This window comes from Salvelinus namaycush, chromosome 12, assembly GCF_016432855.1.
Source record: "Salvelinus namaycush isolate Seneca chromosome 12, SaNama_1.0, whole genome shotgun sequence".
NCBI lineage: Eukaryota > Metazoa > Chordata > Actinopteri > Salmoniformes > Salmonidae > Salvelinus > Salvelinus namaycush.
Window position 1 is genome coordinate 45,193,669 of NC_052318.1, and position 19,712 is coordinate 45,213,380.

The 19,712-nt window shown below is 42.6% G+C and overlaps 1 protein-coding gene across 1 annotated transcript in view; it reads left to right on the plus strand.

Moving 5' to 3' along the window:
• The window catches only part of LOC120057589 (neurexin-2-like), a 250,667-nt gene that overhangs the window by 69,034 nt on the left and 161,921 nt on the right, over positions 1-19,712 (plus strand). The window contains exons 5-6 of the mRNA XM_039006163.1: positions 13,884-14,185; positions 17,861-18,022. Of these exons, the coding sequence (XP_038862091.1) occupies positions 13,884-14,185; positions 17,861-18,022 (464 nt within the window). The remainder of the gene's footprint in view (positions 1-13,883; positions 14,186-17,860; positions 18,023-19,712) is intronic.

A 19,712-nucleotide genomic window follows, 5' to 3' on the forward strand; every position in this document is an offset into this window, starting at 1 on the left:
CCCCCCAAACCTTCCACTAACCCGGACAACGCTGTGCCAATTGTGCGCCGACCTATGGGACTCCTGATCACGGCCAGTTGTGATACAGCCAGGATCGAACCCGGGTCTGTAGTGACACCTCGAGCACGATGCAGTGCATTAGACCACTGCCAAACTCGAGGCAAAAATTCTAGCAAAATGCATAGCGTATAGAATTTAAAAGGTATTTTTCATCCTAATCAGACTGGTTTTTTTACATGGACGATACATTGGAGATAATATAAGTACAATAGAACACTATGACACATCTGGGAATCCAGGCCTGGTATTCATAGATGACTATGAATAAAGTGACCTTTTGACCTTTTGATAAAGTACGACTGGAATGTATATATAATTTTATATATATCTTATACAATGGGTTAAAGTTGTGTAGGTGTAAAATAGTAAACAATGGCTTATTCTAAAGAAAGTATTAAACTGTCAAGAGGAGTAAAAACAAACGTGTCCGCTATCGGCATATCTATTTATTATGGCCATCGAAATGCTATTTAAATCAGATCCAACAATCAAAGTGCTAGAAATCCAGGGCTTATAAACAAAGTTGTCATTGTACGCTGACGATTCATGTTTTCTTTAAATCCACAATTTGGATCCCTCCACAGCCTCATAGAGGATCTACAGAAAAGTCAGTTTTTCACAATCCCTGACATTTAATCTTAGTAAAAATTACCTGTTTTAGGTCAGTTAGGATCACCACTTTATTTTAAGAATGTGAAATGTCAGAATAATAGTAGAGATGTTTAATTTCTTTCATCACATTCCCAGTGGGTCAGAAGTTTACATACACTCAATTAGTATTTGGTAGCATTGTCTTTAAATTGTTTAACTTGGATCAAACGTTTCAGGTAGCCTTCCACAAGCTTCCCACAATAAATTGGGTGCATTTTGGCCCATTCCTCCTGACAAAGCTGGTGTAACTGAGTCAGGTTTGTAGGCCTCCTTGCTCGCACACGCTTTTTCAGTTCTGCCCACAAATGTTCAATAGAATTGAGGTCAGGGCTTTGTGATGGCCACTCCAGTACCTTGACTTTGTTGTCCTTAAGCCATTTTGCCACAACTTTGGAAGTATGCTTGGGGTCATTGTCCATTTGGAAGACCCATTTGCGACCAAGCTTGAACTTCCTGACTGATGTCTTGAGATGTTGCTTCAATATATCCATATAATTTTACATCCTCATGATGCCATCTATTTTGTGAAGTGCACCAGTCCCTCCTGCAGCAAAGCACCCCCACAACATGATGCTGCCACCCCCGTGCTTTACCGTTGGGATGGTGTTCTTCGGCTTGCAAGCATCCCCCTTTTTCCTCCAAACATAGTGATGGTCATTATGGCCAAATAGTTCTATTTTTGTTACATCAGACCAGAGGACATTTCTCCAAAAAGTACAATCTTTGTCCCCATGTGCAGTTACAAAGCGTAGTCTGGCTTTTTTATGGCTGTTTTGGAGCAGTGGCTTCTTCCTTGCTTAGCGGCCTTTCAGGTTATGTCGATATACAACTCGTTTTACTGTGGATATAGATACTTTTGTACCTGTTTCCTCCAGTATCTTCACAAGATCCTTTGCTGTTGTTCTGGGATTGATTTGCACTTTTCGCACCAAAGTACGCTCATCTCTACGAGACCGAACGCGTCTCCTTCCCGAGCAATATGACGGCTGCGTGGTCCCATGGTGTTTATACTTGCGTACTATTGTTTGTACAGATGAACGTGGTACCTTCAGGTGTTTGGAAATTGCTCCCAAGGATGATCCAGACTTGTGGCGGTGTACACATTTTTTTCTGAGGTCTTGGCTGATTTCTTTAGATTTTTCCATGATGTCAAGCAAAGAGGCACTGAGATTGAAAGTAAGCCTTGAAATACATCCACAGGTACACTTCCAATTGACTCAAATGATGTCAATTAGCCTATCAGAAGCTTCTAAAGCCATGACATAATTTTCTGGAATTTTCAAAGCTGTTTAAAGGCACAGTCAACTTAGTGTATGTTAACTTCTGACCCACTGGAAATGTGATACCGTGAATTATAAGTTAAATAATCTGTCTGTAAACAATTGTTGGAAAAATTACTTGTCATGCACAAAGTAGATGTCCTAACTGACTTGCCAAAACTATAGTTTGTTAATAAGAAATTTGTGGAGTGGTTGAAAAACGAGTTTTAATGACTTCAACCTAAGTTGTTCAACCCGACTTCAACTGTATATACATTTTTTACCTCTCTGTATTACAGTATATTACATATTGGATCACAAAAAATTACTACTTTTACATTACTGTGTAGTTTACCAATAAAATGGTCTGACTGTGAAGTAGACACACATGTACTCTGTATTCATATCCCGAAATATATAATTTCACTACAATAAAAGTTAATAGAAATTTAGCAAAAATAGATAAGATCTTACTACCATAGAAAGGAAAATACCTGTCTATTTGTGGAAAAATCACCGTGATTAACTCTTTAGTCATGTCCCAGTTTATCTATTTGCTTATGGCCTTTCCAAAACCTAGCAACTTATTTAAATTATATGAGTAAAAAATATTCCATTTAATTTGGAACAGCATTAAACGCGCCTATTAATATAATGAATATGAAATTATTAAATATTAAAGCATTAGACCTCTCACTAAAGGCTTCAGTCATACAAAAGTAATACTTAAATCCGAACTGGTTCTCTAGCAGATGAGTAAAATGTCCCTCTCCATATTCAAGAATGGCCTTTTTCCCTTTATTCAGATTGCAATCTCTCACTTTCGGTTATATGAAAATGAAATAATCTCCAAAATATTGCTATTTTTAAAAATATTTTATATATATTTAAAAATATTTTTACAAGCCATAGAAAGTTGGATGCAATTTCAGTTTAATCCACCAGAATAAACTGTGGGTTTATTTAAGATACTCTTTGAAGAGGTAGGGTTTCAAGATGGGCAGGGACTCTGCTGTCCTAGTTTCCAGGGGAAGCTGGTTCCACCATTGGGGTGCCAGGACAGAGAAAAGCTTTAGACCAGAGATGGGAGAATAGAGTAGTCAAGTTGGGGTGTAGGGTTTGAGCATTGCCTGAAGGTAGGGGCAGTTCCTCTTGGTCTTGTGGTGGACGCGAGCTTCTACTGGAAGCTAGTGGAGTGTGTAGAGGAGCGGGGTGGCATGGCGGGCTGCAGCAATCTGGATAAATTGCAGGGATTTGATGGCACAAGCGGGGAGCCCAGCCAACAACAAGTTGCAGTAGTCCAGACGGGAGATGACAAGTGCCTGGATTAGGACCTGCGTGAGGTACGTGTCTTAATCTACAAATGTGGTAGAGTATGAACCTGCAAGTCCTGCTTTGATGTTTGCAGAGAACGACAGCATGTTGTCCAGGGTCACGCCAAGGTTCTTTGCACTCTGGGAGGGGTACACCGTGGAGTTGTCAACTGTGATGGAGAGGTCTTTGAGTGGGTACGCCTTCCCAGGAAGGAAGACCAGCTCCATCTTGTCGAGATTGAGTTGAAGGTGCTGGGCCGACATCCAAGCTGAGATATCCGCCAGGCACACTGAGATGCGTGTTGCCACCTGGGTGTCAGAAGGGCGAAGGAGAAAAGTAGTTGAGTGTCATTCACATAGCAATGATAGGAGAGACCAAGTGAGGATACGATGGAGCCGAGTGACTTGGTGTGCAGAGAAATTTGGTATTTTATTATCCCCATTAGCTGTTGCAAAAGCAGCAGCTACTCTTCCTGGGGTTCACACAAAACATGACTTAATACAGAACATTAATAGACAAGAACAGCTCAAGGACAGAACTACATATACTACCTGTCAAAAGTTATAGAACAACTACTCATTCAAGGGTTTTTCTTTATTTGGACTATTTTCTACATTGTAGAATAATAGTGAAGACATCAAAACTATGAATAACACATATGGAATCATGTAGTAACCAAAAAAGTGTTAAAAAAATCTAAATATAATTTATATTTGAGAATCTTCAAATAGCCACCCTTTGTCTTGATACCAGCTTTGCACACACTTGGCATTCTCTCAACCAGCTTCACCTGGAATGCTTTTCCTACAGTCTTGAAGGAGTTTCCACATATGCTGAGCACTTGTTGACTGCTTTTCCTTTACTCTGTGGTTCGACTCGTCCCAAACCATCTCAATTTGGTTGAGGTTGGGTGATTGTGGAGGCCAGGTCATGTGATGCAACAGTCCTTCACTCTCCTTCTTGGTAAAATAGCCCTTACACAGCCTGGAGGTGTGTTGGGTCATTGTCCTGTTGAACAACAAATGATAGTCCCACTAAGCCCAAACCTGATGGGATGGCATATCGCTGCAGAATGCTGTGGTAGCCATACTGGTTAAGTGTGCCTTGAATTCTAAATAAATCACAGACAGTGTCACCAGGAATGCACCCCCATACCATAACACCTCCTCCTCCATGCTTTACGGTGGGAAATACACATATGGAGATCATCCGTTCACCCACACCACGTCTCGCAAAGACACGGCGGTTGGAACCAAAAATCTCCAATTTGGACTCCAGACAAAGGACAGATTTCCACCAGTCTAATGTCCATTGCTTGTGTTTCTTGGCCCAAGCATGTCTCTTCTTCTTTTTGGTGTCCTTTAGTAGTGGTTTCTTTGCAGCAATGGGCCATGAAGGCCTGATTCACACAGTGTCTGAACAGTTGATGATAAGATATGTCTGGTACTTGAACTCTGTGAAGCATTTATTAGGGCTGCATTTTCTGAGGCTGGTAACTCTAATGAACTTATCCTCTGCAGCAGAGGTAACTCTGGGCCATTATGAAGTCGGATTTGACGCAGCCAGTGGTCAGTGATGAGTTCATGAAGGAAGTGAGGAATCGGAGAAGGTTTCCAGAGATGGTCTGGAGAAGGGAGGAGGGGATGGGGTTGAGTGGATAGGTTGTCCGGCTCCCGGATCTAGTAGCATGGAGATAGAGGGGAGAAAGAGGTCGAGGCGCTCTGTGTGAGTGGGACCAGTGGACCCAATAGGCTGAGTCAATGAGGAGCGGATGTTGTCCACCTTCTTTTCAAAGTGGTTGACAAAGTCATCCACAGAGAGAGAGGGGGTTGAGGATTAAGGAGGAAGGAGAAGGTGGGAAAGAGTTTAGAGTTTAGAGGCGGAAGCTTGGAATTCTGCATGATCGAAAGTGGCTTTAGCAGTGAATACAGAGGGAGAGAAGGTAGAGACGAGGGAGTGAAAGGATGATAGGTCCTCCGGAAGTTTAGTTTTCCTCCAATTTTGCTCATCTGCCTTTTAGCCCCTCTGCCACATAGCAGGAGGGGAGGGACAAGCCGGCCGGGAGGAAAGGGGACAGTGAGAGTCATAGGATGCGGAAAGGGAGGTGAAGGAGACAGGAGGGCAAAGGTTTTAGCAGAAGCGAGAGATGATAGGATAGAAGAGGAGAGAGTAGTGGGAGAAAGAGAGCAGAAAAGGAACAAAGTAGTGATCAGAGACCTGGAGGGGGTTGCAGTGAGATTTGTAGGCAAACAGCCTTTAGTAAATATGAGGTCAAGCTTATTGCCTGCCTTGTGAGTGGGAGAGGACTGTGAAAGGGTGAGGTCAAAAGAGGCAAGGAGGGAAAGAAAGAAATGAAGGCAGACGTCGGGAGGTTGAAGTCACCCAGAACGAAGAGCGGTGAGCCATCGTCAGGAAATGAGCTTATCAAGATGTCAACCTCAGTGAGGAACTCTCTAAGGGCACCTGGTGGGCGATGGATGACAACAATGTTAAGCTTGAGTGGACAAGTGACAGTGACAGCATGGAATTCAAATGAGGAAATGGACAGGTGAGAAAGGGAGAAAAGAGAAAATCTCCACTTAGGAGAAATAAGTAGCCCTGTGCCACCACTGCGACGACCAGATGCTCTCAGACTATGAGAGAACACATGAAAGGAGAGCAGTTGGAGAAGCAGTGTTCTCTGGGGTGATCCAAGTCTCCGTCGGGGCCAAAACGTCTAGTGACTGAAGGGCAGCATAGGCTGAGATGAACTCGGCATTCTTGACCACAGATTGTTAGTTCCAAACGCTGCAGGTGATTAGGAATTCAACATGGGTTGTGCGGGCAGGGTACACCACAGTAGGAGGGTTGCAGCCAAGGGGTGTTAAGTCTGTAAAGTGTACAGGGAGAGGAGTGAACAAGTAGGGAAAATACATTTATAGTTGACAAAGCTAGAAAAGAGCAAAATGAGAATCTGAAAATAACTAGGTATGATACTTAAGTGAGAGAGTGGTGTAGAGCCTTCCTCTCTTTCCTTTCTCGAATAACTCTGTAGAACAAGTTGGCAAAACAACAGATGAACCCTTTAGACCCCAAAATAATTCTAGAATACTGATGGAGATTTTCTGAGAATTTTGAAGTTAAAGCTCATTTTCTCACACATTTCAAACAGACATACCTTAAAAGCTAAGAACAAATTACAATTACAAGTTAACTTATTTCTAAAGAGCACAACCTCTTTTTAATATGACACCACATTAATGTCAATAGGAATAACACTAATTTTGTCTTCCATTGTGTTACGCCCTGACCATACTTAGGTAGCCCTTTTTTCCACCTGTCTTAGTGGGAAGTTGTCTTTGTTTGTTGGCACTATTGCCTTTAGCTTCACGGTTGTTTTCTCGTTTGTTGTTTTGTTGGCGTCATTTTTTATAATAAAAGAAAATGTACGCTAACCACGCTGCACCTTGGTCCACTTCCTTCAACAGCCGTGACACATTGTGTAAAGACATTCACTATCAAATAACGATTAACACACACAAAAAAACAAAACTTGAGTATTTAAATTGTAGTAAATTTGACTAAATTACTCACTCAAAATGTACCAAATATAATATATTACGCTTATAAATATTATCCAAAATGTGCCCCGAGGTCAATATTCAGAAAGTATTTCAAAACCCACACAAAGTAGGCTATTCTATTGACAATGATTCTTACTTCTGTAACAATATAAACACGCAAACAACTATTCAGAGACTATTTCAAATGTAGATAACTGCTCTCAATAACATTTAGTACAGACGAGGCCTTACGCAAAATGTTGAAATAGTAGCCTACCTTGACAACAATTCAGTGAATGCAACAAGTATTAGATAGAGACAGATAAAGAGAGAAGATACAAAACACAACAACTGTGTCCCACTCTTTGCCCTGCTTCCACTCCAGATGCACACCACACACTCTTGCATCCTTCAAAATTCACCTGCTGTCAAATTAGTTACAACTCGTTCCACACACCCTGGTGCCACACCCCCATCTTCCTGCCACTGTAGCCATATCACAAAGTGAATGCAGAAGCTGCATTGTGAAGGCCTTCAGGGACCACCGCCTTCCTGGGAAGGGGCCTTTGCATGGTCCCCCGCACAATGTACACATTTATGATGGCAATGTTGAGCATCCCCAAAACACATACTTCCACAATTTTCTGCCTGTGCGTCCAACATTGTAATAGCTCCTCAGTTGGTCAAGATGGTCAACCCCACCCATTTTCTTGTTGTAATCCATTACAAGATCTGGAACTGATATACGTTCCTGCCAAGTTAAAAACAACTCCACAACCCCTGCCACTGCCGCTTTAGGCCCAGGCTGTATGGTACAAGGGTGAATGGAGGGACTTGTGGCAGACACACTCCATGGAAATGTAGGCTCCCCTCTCAGGTGTGCTCTAATTTTTCCTCTGCTTCCTCCTCATCTCCCTCTTCCTCTCCCTTTTCCTCCTCCTCTCGATGTCCCTCTCCCTCCACGCTCCTCTCCCTCCTCTTCACTCTCCTCTTCCTCTCTCGCTCCACTCGCCTCTCCTTCATTCTCCTCTTCCACTCTCCCTCCACTGTCCCCTCGCTCCACATCATCTCTAACTCCTCTTCCTCCCTGCCTTTTGCTGCTGAGCCCTGACTCTCCACATCAGTTTCTTTGTTTTCACTGACTTAGAGGAACAGAGTAACAGAGGGAGATGAGCAGCAAAATGATACAATTGTAGTCAGGAACATAATCTCTCTCTCTCCCTCTCACACTGTCTCTCTCTTCCTTCCTCTCTTTCTTTTTCTCGACCACACACATACTCTCTTCCTAATAACGGGTTTCCATAATAAATTGTGTGATAGTTGCACGCCTCCCATTCCGCACACACTCACTCGCTCTCTCCTCCAATCACCTCTTGCTTTCTTGCATGACAGACTAACTACAGAGTGTGCCAATGTTAGCTGATTAGTTACGAATCTGGGACAGTTTCCAAATGAATGGCACCGGTAGAAACAGGACAAAACAAGCAACTTGTTAGCTGGCTATGTAAACAAATATCCAACTCATCATATCAGCTCTACTGCGTGGGCATCTAACCTAACACGACAGCTAAGCTGTCAAATAATAGGAAAACGAGGCAATGTATAACCTATCAATATCTGCACCTACCAAACATGACAAACCCTAACCTAAGCCAAACAGATAAACACGAATTACTCTAGCCTTCATTTCGGTGGCTAGTTAGCTAGTTGTCTTTATGGATAGCTAGTAAATGTGACAGCTGAGATTGACGCTTCGTGAGCTCAGCTCAAATGTACAGCTACACACAACTTTTCTTGCCTGGCTTGCTAGTTAGCTACAGCAAGCAGCTTGGGCCGTTTCCATATGAATTACACCAGTAGAAACAAGACAAAACAACCATATTAGTTGTACTGATGCTCATTCTGTTCACCAGTTCTGGAGGTCTACGTCACCGGCTTTCAAGGCTTCACTGAACGGGATTCATTATCATCAACCCCGGACTGTCTTGTCTGATTATACATTAAAACTCGTTTTTCAAGCACTCCACATGTCTTATTAACAAACTATAGTTTTGGCAAGTCGGTTAGGACATCTACTTTGTACCTGACACAAGTCATTTTTCCAACAATTGTTTACAGACAGATTATTTCACTTATAATTCACGGTATCACAATTCCAGTGGGTCAGAAGTTTACATACACTAAGTTGACTGTGCCTTTTAAACAGCTTGGAAAATTCCTGAAAATGATGTCATGGCTTTAGAAGCTTCTGATAGGCTAATTGACATCATTTGAGTCAATTGGAGGTGTACCTGTGGATGTATTTCAAGGCCTACCTTCAAACTCAGTGCCTCTTTGATTGACATCATGGGAAAATCTAAATAAATCAGCCAAGACCTCAGAAAAAAAATTGTAGACCTCCACAAGTCTGGTTCATCCTTGGGAGCAATTTCCAAACACCTGAAGGTATCACGTTCATCTGTACAAACCATAGTACGCAAGTATAAACACCATGGGACCACGCAGCCATCATACCGCTCGGGAAGGAGATGCGTTCTGTCTCCTAGAGATGAACGTACTTTGGTGCGAAAAGTGCAAATCAATCCCAGAACAACAGCAAAGGACCTTGTGAAGATGCTGGAGGAAACAGGTACAAAAGTATCTATATCCACAGTTAAACGAGTTCTATATCGACATAACCTGAAAAGTCTCTCATTAAGGAAGAAGCCATTGCTCCAAAACCGCCATTAAAAAAGCCAGACTATGGTTTGCAACTGCACATGCGGACAAAGATCGTAGTTTTTGGAGAAATGTCCTCTGGTCTGATGAAACAAAAATATAACTATTTGGCCATAATGACCATCGTTATGTTTGGAGCAAAAAGGGGGATGCTTGCAAGCCGAAGAACACCATCCCAACCGTGAAGCACGGGGGTGGCAGCATCATGTTGTGGGGGTGCTTTGCTGCAGGAGGGACTGGTGCACTTCACAAAATAGATGGCATCATGAGGGAGGAAAATTATGTGGATATATTGAAGCAACATCCCAAGACATCAGTCAGGAAGTTAAAGCTTGATCGCAAATGGGTCTTCCAAATGGACAATGACCCCAAACACACTTCCAAAGTTGTGGCAAAATGGCTTAAGGACAACGAAGTCAAGGTATTGGAGTGGCCATCACAAAGCCCTGACCTCAATCCCATAGAACGTTTGGGGGCAGAACTGAAAAAGCGTGTGCGAGCAAGGAGGCCTACAAACCTGACTCAGTTACACCAGCTCTGTCAGGAGGAATGGGCCAAAACTCACCCAACTTATTGTGGTAGCTTGTGGAAGGCTACCCGAAATGTTTGACCCAAGTTAAACAATTTAAAGACAATGCTACTAAATACTAATTGAGTGTATGTACACTTCTGACCCACTGGGATTGTGATGAAAGAAATAAAAGCTGAAATAAATCATTCTCTCTTCTATTATTCTGACATTTCACATTCTTAAAATAAAATGGTGATCCTAACTGACCTAAAACAGGGAATTTTTACTGGGATTAAATGTCAGGAATTGTGAAAAACTGAGTTTAAATGTATTTGGCTAAAGTGTATGTAACTTCCGACTTCAGCTGTGTGTGCTCTCTGTTACCTCTGTCTTTGTCGGTTATTGTTTCCATGTCCGTTGGTGGTGCGAGTACCTATGCGTGTTATGCTGCGTGCTTTATATATATATATATATATATATATATATATTGTGTATTACGGGTATTGTCTGGGTACAGCCCAGTGTTTTTGTATACGTGTTTGTTTTGGGTGTATTAAAAACCCCTATTGTGTATCGCCTGCGCCTGTCTTCAAAATCCTTTATACCAGTGTGACACTAGTTAGCTGACAATATGCAGCTAAACACTGCAGCTATTTCCATGAGACAGAGAGCAATCATTTGAGCTCCACCTCTGATGTGCTCGCCTGTACCAACCAACTTATCTTGACATGACAGGATTTGCTCATCTGAAAGGTATTACCCAAGTTTACAGCGTCAAATATCGACAACACCAAACGTATATATCTGCTGTTTACTCATTTCACTCACCTTGACGTTATCGCTTCTCAAAGTGCAAGGACATGTCCGAATCCGATCGTCAACCAACATAGATACAGCTTCTTCCAAAGTGAAAAGTTGTGGAGACGAGTAATGAAGTGATACAAACGTTGAAAAGTCATATGACAGCATACCCTGTTTCCGGGTTTCTGGTTGATGACAACAGCCACGCGAATACGACAACAGGGTTGTTACCAAGTGAATTTTGCGATATCGAGACAGACACGAAACAAGGCCGTTCGCGGCGGTGGAGGCTGCTGAGGGGAGGACGGCTCATAATAATGGCTGGAACGGAGCGAGTGGAATGGCATCCGACCAGGTGTTTGAGGTATTTGATACCATTCCACCCATTCAGCTCAAGCCATTACCACGAGCCCGTCCTCCCCAATTAAGGCGCCACCAGCCTCCTGTGGTCCGCGGCCGCTATAGTTATTTAATGAAAGGCAGTCGACGGCCGCTATGGGATCTAAAAAGTTAAGACAGAAAATATACACCTGGAGATATCATCAGTCCTCTAGCTATTTATTTGGCTGTCATGGCATCCAGCTAAATGTAGAGATGCCAGAGCAGGTTTTACTACCTTACCTAGCTTCTAGGCTGCCTCTCATAAACAAATACTATGAGGAGGTTTGTAGAGATGATTGACGCTATTGAGATGCACCATTCCCTAGCCTCCGGCAATATGTGAAAACAAATTACTATTTTCCTCCCTCTATTTAAGCATTTTCTCTGTGTTGTCTGTGCTTCTGTATGCCCTCCCTCCCTGTTGTCATGTGAGATTCCAGTCAGCTCCCCCCAGATGGGGATGTGAGAGCTGTCTCAGAGGAACGCAGCTGTGTCTGTCATCCAATGCATGCACTTTAGGGACCAGTCACATTATATCAGGCCCAAGCCCTGACGGAGACACTGCACAGAGACAAATCTGTTGGGCCACTAGCTTCCACACATGCTGGAGGGCTGGAGAGAGCGGAAGAGGGGCCACAATTGCACAGTACAGTGGATTATCATGGTAATACAATATCATCAATATAAGCAGTTTATTTGCTGTTTGTGCCATGGTAGTTTTGGGGAACGAACAGACTGACTTGACCTGACGTGAACTGTCTTGAATGAGCTTCTGTATCGTAGGCTCGTTCACAAATCGGTTTATGAGGGTAAGGAGTTCAGTCTCAAGGGATTCCTTTGCCGCGTACAAACAGGAGTGGGATGGAGGAGAGTCTCTGCTCATGTATTTGATGAGATCAGTGCACTCAGAACTGGATAATATATTTGATGTTCTGTGTTTGTTGATAGACATTTCTGCTCTGTAATTCCGTGAGCTCTAAACTGTGTTAGACCACAGTGTGTGAAAGGCCACCCGTAGACGCATAAGCTGTGTGGAATGTACAGCAGCACTGGAGAGATTCCATTAGGATTATGTGTGTATCTTCATACAGCGCCTGTCTTTGGTAAGCGGGTACTGTACTATATGACAGTGTGCTTGTAAAATAAGACGATGTAATTATCTACTTTCTTACAGATTTCCCATTATCTTGCTTTCTCTCTCTCCCTCGTCATGGCTTTGTGTCCCTGCGTGTTGTGACGGCCTCATTACTCTGTGAAGTTAATGGATTCAGCGGCTTGGCCTGCATTAATTCAACTGTATATATTTCCCTGTGAAACATGCAAACATGATCCCCTGAAAGGAGTGTGAAGAAGGAGATATAGAAAAACAGACGGATTGAAAGGGAAGGAGGGAGGGAGGGCGAGGGAGGGAGGCAGTAGTGAAATAGAATGGTGAACTGTAGCACAGGCCACCCATGCGTAGTTGTCTGTGGTACTGTTCCGCAGATACTGTGGAGTGCTAATTAAATTCCTCTTGTCACAATGGGTCACCAGACGTAGCAGGCGACAAGCAGGATGGGAGATGGAGAGAGAAGCACTATTCCCCCCCATAACGTTTCAAGTGAGAGGATAGATGAGAGCCAGAGAATGCTGTTCAGAAGATATAAATTGTTGGCTTAGACTGTTTGTATTTGCACCACATCGTTTTATATTTTTCTCTTTGGTGGTAGAGAGACTTTAAGAAAATGAGCAGCACTCCTCTGCATTTCATGTGGTAGTTAAATGTGGGTGCAGCTTTGCCTGGCAACATTTATAATTTCGACTGGGCTCTTATATGCATGGGACCAGCTTTACTTTAAATAGCAGCAGCTGTTGAATGAATCATACATTAGAGCCGAAGAAGCCGAAGAACAGCCTCACGCCTCAGTGTTACCTGGGAGTTGGACTCTCCAAGGTCAGAGCTGGCTTTTGCTTGATTAAATCCTGCTCAAATCATCTATATTCCAAATGACATTCCTAGGCATCGTGCTTGATGGATTCGCCCAATTCTTCAAATTAATGTCATGGTCCACTTGATCGTTTGGAGGAAAACTACATGTAGGAACGTTTTACATTTGATCAGTTAGTGACCACTTAATGGATATTTGAAGAGCAAAATTGCATCTGATTGCCCCCAACCATAACTTGATAGAATGTGGTCTGGTATGTCATTGAGCAAATTTGCTAAAGCACGGTTGTTAGATATATCCCTAGAGACCTAATGGTGCTGCCATGTGTGTCAGATGCATTTATAATATCTAATATCTTTAACAAGTCTCCATTTTCCATGGAAAAGCTAGTCTGTTTTTTCCCCAAAGGAAATTCAGGGAATTTAAGGCCATACATTTCAAGTAAGTGTAAGGAAAATTGGCAGATATTGTTGTATGATGATGATGATGATTAGATATTTGTGTGAGTGGTTCTTTGATATGTTCACATAAATGTTTTGTGTCGTAATTGGGAGAAAATATACTTAAAAAAAAAAACAGTATTATTAACCTGCAGTTACCGTATTGAATGATCCATTTCAAGAAGCTTGACCAGCACAATGAATGAAAGAGACCAGATAACAACAACTGTGGTAGCTATAGTTGATGACACCAGCGTTCTCTCCATCTCTCTCCACAGCACAAGAGGAGTCCGTGGCCACCTACAAAGGCAACGAGTTTTTCAGCTATGACCTGTCTCAGACACCCATCCAGAGCAGCCTGGACGAGATTAGTCTGTCCTTCCGCACGCTGCAGAGGAACGGACTCCTGCTCCACACCGGGAAGTCAGCTGACTACGTTAACCTATCCCTGAGGAGTGGCGCTGTGTGGCTGGTCATCAACCTCGGGTCCGGGGCCTTTGAGGCCCTGGTGGAGCCTGCCAACGGCAAGTTCAACGACAACGCCTGGCACGAAGTCCGTGTCACACGCAACCTGCGCCAGGTACTGTAGCCCCCCTGTCTCTCCTCCTTCATATGCGCGGCAGTAGTTCTATCGTTCATTATTACAGGAAGAGTTTCATGTTATATTTAAGAGGGAGTACTAGTGTCATTATTTAGCTTCCGGTAGTTGTTAATGTTTCCTCATCATGGGCATCCAAGGAAAAGCAGTTATACTGTCAGCTTGCGATTTAATTATGCTAATGTCTCCCTCAGGACTGAAAAAACAAAGATGAATAGAAAACAAACAGCATACTACATTTTTGAAATATCACTGTTTTAGGCTTTTCTGATTGAACCCTTAATTTATCAGTCCCAAGCCAAACTCCAGTGACTCATACCCCAGTTCTTTAGGATACGTTCAGAAAACATGCCTCACCTAGAGTAACCCATTATTTTTTTCTCCATGGCAGTCGGTACACAATCTTGTTTCTTTTCAATTCAGTTCAGAGTGAAATGAATCAATACCACAAGTTTGTCTCTCTCAAAATAATGTCTCCATAGGTGAAAAACGATGCAGTGTGATGTTCCGCCTTCTTAGTGAGACTAGTCATGCTGAGGTGTAGATTGTTGTGGCTGAAATAACTTGGAACTTGTGGATTGATTTCTGGGTCAGTCTCATTGAGTCTCAATTCCAGTGTCAACAACAGTGTAGTAATCGATAATAGTTTTTTCGTGCACTTTGGATTTGTCATGTTTTTACATATTGAAGGTGCTTTTTTTAAAGTTCCATGTTTCCAACTGAAATGTTACTTTACATGTCAATGTGTACAGTGCTGTGGGTGAGTTTATCCTGTGGAAGGATACCACAATTGTTTTACTGAGCTGAGAATAGAGTCTGATGTCCGTATAGCTAGATCAGGCCTCTAGGTTTGCACTTCAACAAAACCGTTGATCTTTCAAAGCATACAACCATGTATTTCACATTTGAATCTCTCTACTAGCTTTACACCTTGTGAGGGTTAGTCAGTGACACACTCTCTTACTAACCCTGGTCCTGCCTGCTTTCCCTTCCCACGCCACATTAAGCCTGTCTATCTCCACTCTGACTGACCATTTTATGGTCAATTGCTTTGCTAACTCTGTCTTGTATACTAACTAACATAACTCTTTAAAGGCTCCAGGCTTCATCCCTTCATTTAAAAAATAAATAAATTCGTCATTATTTTGTATTTCAAATGACATTTCCACACAATTTTGATTTGTATTACTGGTATTATATTGAATAAAGACACTATCTATGTAGTGAATATTATTTTATAAGGAATGTACACACAAGGATTTTTCTCCCTTTCTGATGAAGGATGCAGGCATTGGGTATTCTAAGCACCATCTGAATAGTTATTTTTCACAGTATCTCTAGATTGTGTTGCTTTTATTGTCTAGAATCAACAAAAGACATGACAAAATTGGCCACAACTTCAGGGTGGCATTCAACATGCTAATTTTCTTTTTACAATCCGCAAATATCATCGAGGTTATTTGCCTCCTAGAACTCACTTCCAGCGGACAATAAGCTGTATCAGAAAACAAGTTATTCTATAACAGAATTCTGTTTTAGAGTAGACCTGTGCTCCCTTATTGGATAATCTGGTTGGTCCATTGTGGCTAACGGGAAGGGAATAAGAAAGATGCAGAGTGATAATACTAACAAGCACAGACCTTTACTGTACTGGGCATCAAAGAACTGTCAGGCACTGTGTAACAGTATTAGTCAGAGAGAGACTTCAGTTAAAAGACAAGACACAAAAAAAAATCGTACTTTCTTTTCAACTTCAAAGCTCGCCTTCCCCTCCCTTCCGCCTTCTAATCCTAATTTATTCAAACTTGTTAGTATGCGTAGAGGTAGATCGGTTTTGTTTCTTATTCTTTTATTAATTCTGTTGAAAGCCTCCGAACATCAACTGTACATAGTATATATACATTAACAGAAATCGATGCTGTATGTAAGTGGGATTTCTCTTTCCATTTGACTTAAGGTGAATCATTCATAATGACATGATTAATATGCATCGCCTGTGTGTCCACACTCTAGCCCTTCATGGGTTATGACCACAAACAAAGCAACCTTTATTTAAAACCAAAAATGATGAGGTTTTATCAAGTTCTTTTCTATTCATACTAAGATTATACATTTCCAATTACTAATAGTCACTCTTCTCTATCTACTAATGTACTAACGACCATTTTTTGTGTCTGAATCTTCAGTCCTTACAAACAGACCCCCTTAACATCTCACCCCTACCTGCATACAAACATTCTCTCTCTTCATTATCCCGAGCCTACCCTCACCCATACTCCCCAAAGACAGAAAAATCCTATGCTTACAAACCCGCTCGTGCTTTTATCCCTGCATTTGTTCCTGCATACATAGCTCCTCTCTTCGGATAGCTTCCTGTTACCACACTGACATGCCGATAGAGAGAAACGCACCTCCTGTGGGAACGCCAGTGGAATGTATTTTTTTAACAAGCCCTGGTGGTCAGCTTTCGCTGGCCTGATTCCTCTTATCTTTCTCGCTCTCTCTCTCTCACTCTCTCTTGCTCTTCCCCTTGCTCTTTCTCTCTCACATCCTCAATCACACACTCTCTTTGACACACACACACACACACAATCTCACCTACTCCCTTGTTCAACCTTGCCTACAATCGAAGCTACAGACTCATAGCAGCTCTAAACAGCAACAGCAGACATAAAAATGTGTTGCCCCATGAGGGAAGTACATTTAAAACCAGGAAACATAACTACATTAATGATCAGAACAGGGCAATTCCTCAGAGTGCAAGTGGCAGAGCCTTGCTCTTCTCAGAGAGGACCTCTGGGAAATGTAGTATTTGTCAGTCAGCAGTGATGGTCTGCAGCATTCACAGAATATCATAACAATGTAAACCGCGTACTTTACAGTATTACCATTTCAGTCAAAGCTGAGCCACATACTTTATAGTATATCTCATATATGTAATGAACTCCTCTTAAACCATTTTCATGGATTATAAATGCCTTCTGAAACTGTTGTTCTCCCAACAATGAATAATAGATTTGAATTTTTTTATCAGCTAATTGGTCCGTTAATTTGTTCTCCCTGTCTCTCCGTATTGATTTGACATTGATTAGAATCAGCCTCAACTGTCTGATTACCGCCGATGGACTACTGTATCTATCATCGAATGGGTGCCTTCTCAAATTCAGCTACAAGCGGATACTACGATATATTTAATATTGTACTCAAATCCAAAACATCTGTGAAATGATCATATCATCATTTGCTCATCAACCCTGCTAATATTTTGAGAATCGAGAAAGGAAGCAAGCTTCTGAGATTGGCGGAGCCCTCCGACTGTGCTCATCAATTCACACTGTAGATCTTACAGCTAAGGATTCAACTCGATTCAAAGGCCAGCATTTTAACCGCAAAAACCCCCACAAAAACAAAGCAGCGGATGTTCGGTGTTTAATTCAAATTCTTTCCGCCATCTTCTCTTTGTTTCTGTTCTGTCTCTCCTCTGTCTTTCTCCATCCCTCTCTTTCTCTCTGGTCACCCATGTCTCTTTGTTTCTGTTCTGTCTCTCCTCCGTCTTTCTCCATCCCTCTCTTTCTCTCTGGTCACCCATGTCTCTTTGTTTCTGTTCTGTCTCTCCTCCGTCTTTCTCCATCCCTCTCTTTCTCTCTGGTCACCCAGGTGACCGTCTCTGTGGATGGGATCCTGACCACCACCGGCTACACCCAGGAGGACTACACCATGCTGGGCTCAGATGACTTCTTCTACGTCGGCGGGAGTGCCAACACGGCTGACCTCCCTGGCTCCCCGGTCAGCAATAACTTCATGGGCTGTCTCAAAGACGTAAGTACAGTGCTGTTCAGCAGCCTTCACCAGGGGACTCTGGTCGGAGAACACACAAATGCACAGGGCTCTTGTTGAGCTGTGTTCAGATTCACAAGCACCGTTCACTTTGTGAAATGACAGCTCTTTTACGCATGTGCCACTTGGAATTGAGATGTTAAACCGCCCAGTGCATCACACAGGAAGAACATGGCACGTTTATAGTTTTACATTTAGTTAGTTTCTAATTAATGACAGATTGTGACTTTGAACACATGCAGTGCCCTTAGTGTTCAGCTGTGTCCTAATGAGTCCTAATGTAGATTGCTGTGTGTCATTTGCATATCCCCTGACATTGTACAGTGTGGTCATGTATGAATGTAGCTATGGCCTTGAATTATATAATAGCATGACTACCTGGATATGAACCCCAGACTTGCTATTCTGTTGAATAATACAGGTTATATTCTCCAGGATTAATTACACTCCTGCACTGATGCCCCACCCCCGCCCTCCCTAGTGACTGCCATGACCTTCCTATACCCTCCCTATCTCTCTCTCTGCCTGTCTCCCCCCGTCCCTTCCTATTGCTCACTCTCTCTGCCCCCCCCCCCCTCTCGTTCTTTCTCTCTCTCTGTCTCTCTCTCCCCCTCCATCCATCCATCCCGCCTGCCCGCCCTCCCTCCCTCCCTCTCTCTCAGTGAACATCTGTAATTAATACTGTGCCAGTGTTAGTGAGGCCTTAGCTTTACCATCCTGACAGCCAATTCAGACATTGATTTCCTCCATGGATTCCCAGGCAGCGCGTCCCTCCCTCTGTCTCTGTCTAGTTGACCCTCCCATGTATTAATCATGTCTCCCTCTTCATTGATTGTGCCATGGTTCTCACTGCCTCAGCCTCCCAAAGTCTTTGTCCTGTTGTGTACAGGAATCCTAATAACTATACTAAAGATTGTTATATTTCCGTTAGGGAACGCCTACTCTGTGAAGTGTGTGTGTGCAATAGCTCAGTTCACCTTTGCACTCCTTCTAAACACCGCAATTTTGGCAAAAGTCTACAAAACTTAGCCCACTCTGTTCGTAACAGATTCTAGTTTTGGGAACAGAAAAAAGTATTGAGATCAAATGTTTCATCGATGAGAAAATGTGCAGAATGTCGGCCAAAATCCATCTCGTTCCATCTTCTCCCACTGCCGGCCACTGGGCTTCCTCTCACTGCCATATTTGGTAGTGAGCGGAAACACCAAGTGGATGCTTCACATTTATACATCCGGTGAAATATCTGTCTCAATTGTTCTATCTGTGACTATACTGCTACAGACTCCTGATGCCTGTTCAGTAGAACGTGGTGATAGATATTGGACTGTGTCAGTGCTGGGAGGGGTCTTTGGGAATTACTGATACACACCTACAATGCTGTGAAAAAAGTATTTTTTGTATATATTTTTTTTTACACTGAATGTTGTCAGATCTTCAACCGAAACCTCATATTAGATCAAGGGAACCTGAGTGAACAAATAGCACGAAATGTGGATACTTATTTCATTTATTTAATCAAAAGTGGTTGGTTTTCACCAGACATAACGGGACCAACGTCGTCCAAAAAAAGTTGACTCAAGTTTGCAAGAAAGCACCTGGAAGCAGCCGGATGATCGCCAAGACTCCTGGAAGAATGTTCTATCTATGAACAGATGAGTCAAAATGTGGAACT